Genomic DNA, 5,429 nt, shown 5'->3' with positions numbered 1-5,429 from the left:
TATATATATATTGCCGAAATTAGAAGTATTTTTTTCTTGATTTTGCCTGTCTAAGTAATTTAAACACATATAGAGAAATATAGCTGTATGTTACAATGTTTAGAAAAAAAGCCATAGTAAAACAAGCCAGTAAAATGGCCACAATTATTGGCTGTAAACTGCTTATGCTGCAATAAATATCAAATGTGTTTCATTAATGTTTGACAATATCCCATATTTTTATTGATTTTACTAAAAAGGTACTTGTTAATTATTATTAGTAAATTGTTGAACTCATATAGCACTTTAAGAAGTCATCAAGGCTACAATGTAGTCAACAGCAGGCAAGAGTGATGAAGTGTCTTGCCCAAGGACACAATACCATGCCATACCAACTTTATTTGTAAAGCACTTTAAACACCGACAGGACCAAAGTGCTGCACACAGTCATAAAATACAATACAATCATAAAATAGAAAAATAAAAAATAGTAATCAAATAAAACAGATAAAAACACAATGAACAAAGTCACACATCAAACATCACCTATTTTGACAATAGCCTAGGAATAAGGTGGGTCTTAAGAAGTGATTTAAAAACAACAAGTGAAAAGGCCTGTCTTATATCCATTCATCAGCAATAAATAAATCTGTATGTCGTCAGCATAGCAATGAAAAGCAATCCCATGTTTCCTAAGAAGAGAGTCAAGTGGAAGGAGATGCAATAGAAAAAGAACAGGGCCCAGAACCGAGCCCTGTGGAACACCACACAACAGTGGAGCAGTGGAGGGCACAATGACTGAGACGGATGGAACCGGCAACACACCGGTCACGGGATGACTCCCACAAACCCCTCTGCCACAGCCGCCCCATAATTATTTTATTGTACTAACAAAGCACAGAAACCATAAAGTAATAAAGTTATCATAAAGCAAAACCTATAAAACTTTGAGATGATTCTCTCACAAAAAAGCCAAAATGACTTAAAAACCGTTTCTCATAAACTGCATTCATAAAGTGAAATGTTCCAAATTAAAAAAAAAAGTTAAATAAATTTGAAACACATAAATGACATTTGATTAACTAAAGTAATAAATTGATATTTCTCTGTCTTGACTGCACCAGGTATGACTTTGTGGAAATAGAAGATCCGATTCAGAAGACGGTCCTGGGTCGCTGGTGTGGGTCACAGTCGACACCAGTAAATCACAAATCTGAAGGCAGTCAGATCATCATTCGCTTCGTTTCGGACGAGTATTTCCCCTCGGAACCTGGATTTTGCATCCACTACTCCCTTCTGCCTGTGGTATGTAACAACTAGAAGCATGAAGTGTGCAGTTTGTCTTCTCAGTGTCAGTTTTTAACACTTAAATGTAGGGATGCACTGATCAGGGGCGGAGCCAGGGGGTGGCCAGGGGTGGCCATGGCCACACTTTTGCTCAGTTGTAGAGCGTTTTGTCATGACTAATCATGCAAAGCTGTGGTCCCCACCACAAATTAGGTTGACTCCAAAAGTTAATCAGATGTAGATCCATCTACTGATTACTTTCTGAGAGTTTCATTGCAATCAATCCAGTGGTTTATGAGATATTTTGCTACCACTATATAAACACACACAAGCATTGTACTTCACGCAAACAGACACGGGGGGAAATATAATTTCCCTTTTGCCATTGCCAGTGAGCAATAAAGACTTCCAAACTTTAAAAACAACTCAATGATTATGACTACCACTGTTTGATCTGCATGTGCATCTTATTTTGGGATGCAAACTTACTTTGAATAACCCTTCAAAATTTCCGTTTTAAAATGTGGAACACCTTCAGTTTACAGGACACCCCTCGGTTACATGAAATACACTCTTTTTTTGGCGAATGTTTTGTTTAAAATAAGTCTTTCTTGTTTTTTTCTTTTACTGACTGATAAAAATTCAGAGCACGCAGCAGAGCAAAAGATGTTCATTTTAGATGCTTTTATCTTCTGCAGAAGAAAGTATGTTTTTATTCTTCAATCTTGAACAATCAAGCTTACATTTTCTATGTTGACCTCTGAAGCTTAGCTGTGGCTCTACATCCTGCCAGATTACTCTGACACCTGAGGTGTTGCAATGCCACTGATTGTTGCTTGAGGCTGAAGCAAAGAAAATCTGTAAATCTACATTCTCAAAGTGAACTTTGAMCTCGGCGGGGAAGATTTCTTTTCAGGACCCTGAAATGAAAGCACTCATGGCTACCTGTGGTATTTTACTCCACTTACAGCTAAAATATAGTAGAAGCCTTTTGAACAAGGGGCTATAGACAATAATCCTTCACAAAAAAAAAAAAAAAAAACTAGAACACTTACAAATTCCAGTGAAGTGTAAGTTGCTGCATTTTATTAATAAATAAAAATAATAAAAATCAGTTTTAAAAGTCTATTGTGCTTTATTTTAATGTTAATACAGAAGTCAAAACTTTATGTATTGAAACACATTGACAATCTGGTGGGTTATCACTCTTACTTTTATACTTTTGCAATTAACACTTATGTACATATTTTTTAGCCAATATGAATATTCAGATATTCTCTCTCTGTGCACAGATTACTTATGTTCATTTTCTGCAACAGAACAAATCAGTGTTTATCTCTTTCTGATCTTCATCTTAAGATTTGGTTCTACCAATTATCTATTGTCAACATTTTAATGTAGAAAAAAAGACTTGATTGCCCTGTTGGCCTCCTCCCTTGTTCACCTTATTTGTACATCTTTCTTGCTATTTTCCTTCTGATATGTAGGCCACACACAGATACCTGCTTTTTTTACAGCAACAAAAGCACAGAGATAAACTAAAGAGAAAACGGCTGTGTTTTAACTTGCCATGTCTCGGTTTTGTTAACTTGCTTTAAATAAACAATTCTTCTCATTAATCCCCAGTGAAAATTACCATCTGTTGTTACTGATTCCATTTAGAATTCATTCTATTCACTCTGTAATATTTTGTATTTTAAAGGGTTTTTTTCGTGTGTTTTTCAGGCTTGTCAACAATGTGATCCTCTACAACTTTAAAACCAAAAAATGTGTGTGTACAAATTGGTAAAGAGTTTGGGCAATAACAGAGGCCATGATTTGTGTCAAGGCTGATATATACATTACGATGGAGTATTAGGGCCACACAACAAGATATTTTTAAATCACGAGAATAAAATCATACTATTACGATATTAAAGTCACATAAAAAAGCCATAATATTATGAGAATAAAGTCGTAATATTACGAGTTTAAAGTTGTAATATTACGAGATATTACTGAGAGGAGACCGCTGCAAATGAATCCTGCATGCGCAAAGTTGCCACTGCTCTTGCCTTGTTTCTAAAGTGGGATATAATATTTAATGTGATGTTTGTTCTCTGGTACTGTCTCTGTAAAATAAATGTCTGGACCCAGCTGTGTTTGACTCACAGATCAGTCACTGCTTCACCTCATCCTCCCTGTGCCTCGTGATATCTCACAGTCTGCAGGTTAAATTTAAGATTATCACCAATTTATTTAATTTATGTAATGTGGATCTAAGCATTAAAATCATAAAAATATTTTTATTTCATTAAGTTTATTTGCAGTTTTAAACATATTTAGTGTTTTCCTTCACTTTTTTTCTCTTTAACATCTCTACTATAGCTCAGATCACAATTATTGGCAAACATATTAGGTGATGATGTAATCTAGCAACTTGAGTTTGATTTTCCTAGAAAATGAGTTGGTTATATTCATGTTTTTTGCACTTTATTTTTACATGATGTTACTGGCTGGAAAGCTGTGAACTTTATTCTTTTTATATTTATGAATTTTTTTCTATTTATTTATAGACTGTCCTGTGAAGTTCACACAGTGTTTAAGAAGTTCACTTAACAAACATGAAAAATTAGAAATGGTGAAAAGGTAAAGATGCAGATTTGTTTGCTTTATTGTTATCTGTGCTTTAAATAAATCTTGTGTTGTTTATTATAAAACAGACTGATTTATTGCTTCTGTTTGTTGGAAAATATTTGAAGACATTAAAAAATAATAATCACACATTAAATCGCAATTGCAATTTATAGATAAAAAAATCGCAATTAAATAATTTTCCAAAATCGTTCAGCCCTAGTCTGGATTAAAGTAAATTGCAGCCCACAAATACTGGTTTAAATTGCATTGTCCACACTGCAGCTATATATACACTCAGTTTATTCTGTTTACAAATATGAAATGTTAATTTAATCCCCAATATTAAAAGTGTGGTGGGTGCAGAAACCATCAGGAGCAAAGCTCAGGGCTTTGCACGTTAACTTTGTTTTCCCTTTGAACCTCCCTCTCTTACAGAGAAGGAACTCTGAACAGCAGATCTCTGTTTCCTCTGTGGTCAACCAGCAGCTACTGGGAACCTCATGCCATGCGGGGGCCAGCACTTCGGTTTATATTTAAACAAGCAGTGATTCCTTATTTACCACTTCCATGGAATGAAAGAGGAGGAAAAATAAAAGACGCTCTGTAATTCACAGGAAGAGATTTTAGTGGGGGGAGAGAAGTGAAACGGCCGAGGCGAAGAGGTTGTTAAAACACAGAGGAGAAGGAGCCTGTTGAACGGAGCATGACGGGTGTTGAGTGGTGGGCGTTGTGGCTTAAAGGAGCAAACAAAACATACATCATTGTCTTTGTGTGATCCTTTGGCCTCTGCGAGCTTGTTTATTTTAACGGATTGAAGTGATTTTTACACAGTAGAGATGGAACTCGTGCACATTTGCCTACACAACATTACAAACACAAAAATGTACTTGACGGTGACAAAAAAGAGCCTTGGGGAGTATAATTAAAGCGAATGCAAAAATTGTTGGAATCATTAAAATCCGATCTGCTTTTAGCGTCCTCAATTACAGTTAATTATGTAGAATGAGTGGRAAAAAAACCATGCAAACCAAACCTTGATGCTTACTCACAGTCCCCTTGTGCAAGGAAGTGGTTTGAAACTGCATGCAAAAGAGTCAGATATATTGTTTTCAGAGCTCTCCCAGGATGCTATTTCAGATTTGTCATCTCAACAGAGTTAGCTAAACCTGTCATTTTAGTTACCAGGAATACGATTCTGTGGTTGTGTGAGACAAGAACAAAAATCTTTCTGTCAAAAACAGCATGAAAACAAGTTCTTGAGGGCCAGGGGCTTTCAGACAGTTGTGACACTGCATTGTTGGGCAATGTTTTTTTTTTCTTTATGATAAAACACATTCAAACTTTTACAAACCAGAACCTGATCTCAAATCTCACATAGGTATGGCAAAGAATGACAATTTGACTCTATATATTTTTTATAAATGTCATTTTCCAATTGCCTTAAATCGGGTCTGCAACCTTTACGATCAAAAGAGACGTTTGTGTTCCTTGTCTCCATATTAAAATATGTCCAGAACCACAAAACAAGCTACAACTGTGATATCAAC

General features: G+C 35.5%; 1 protein-coding gene across 1 annotated transcript in view; it reads left to right on the top strand.

Annotated features, from left to right (window-relative positions):
• pdgfc (platelet derived growth factor c) overlaps nt 1-5,429 on the top strand; it is a 56,767-nt gene that overhangs the window by 42,326 nt on the left and 9,012 nt on the right. Inside the window, exon 3 of the mRNA XM_014001980.1 lies at nt 1,104-1,284. Coding sequence (XP_013857434.1) covers nt 1,104-1,284 — 181 coding nt within the window. The remainder of the gene's footprint in view (nt 1-1,103; nt 1,285-5,429) is intronic.

Source organism: Austrofundulus limnaeus, unplaced genomic scaffold (assembly GCF_001266775.1).
Source record: "Austrofundulus limnaeus strain Quisiro unplaced genomic scaffold, Austrofundulus_limnaeus-1.0 Scaffold11, whole genome shotgun sequence".
Classification (NCBI taxonomy): Eukaryota; Metazoa; Chordata; class Actinopteri; order Cyprinodontiformes; family Rivulidae; genus Austrofundulus; species Austrofundulus limnaeus.
The sequence above is the reverse complement of the archived record's forward strand: the minus strand, read 5'-3'. Positions and strand labels throughout refer to the sequence as shown.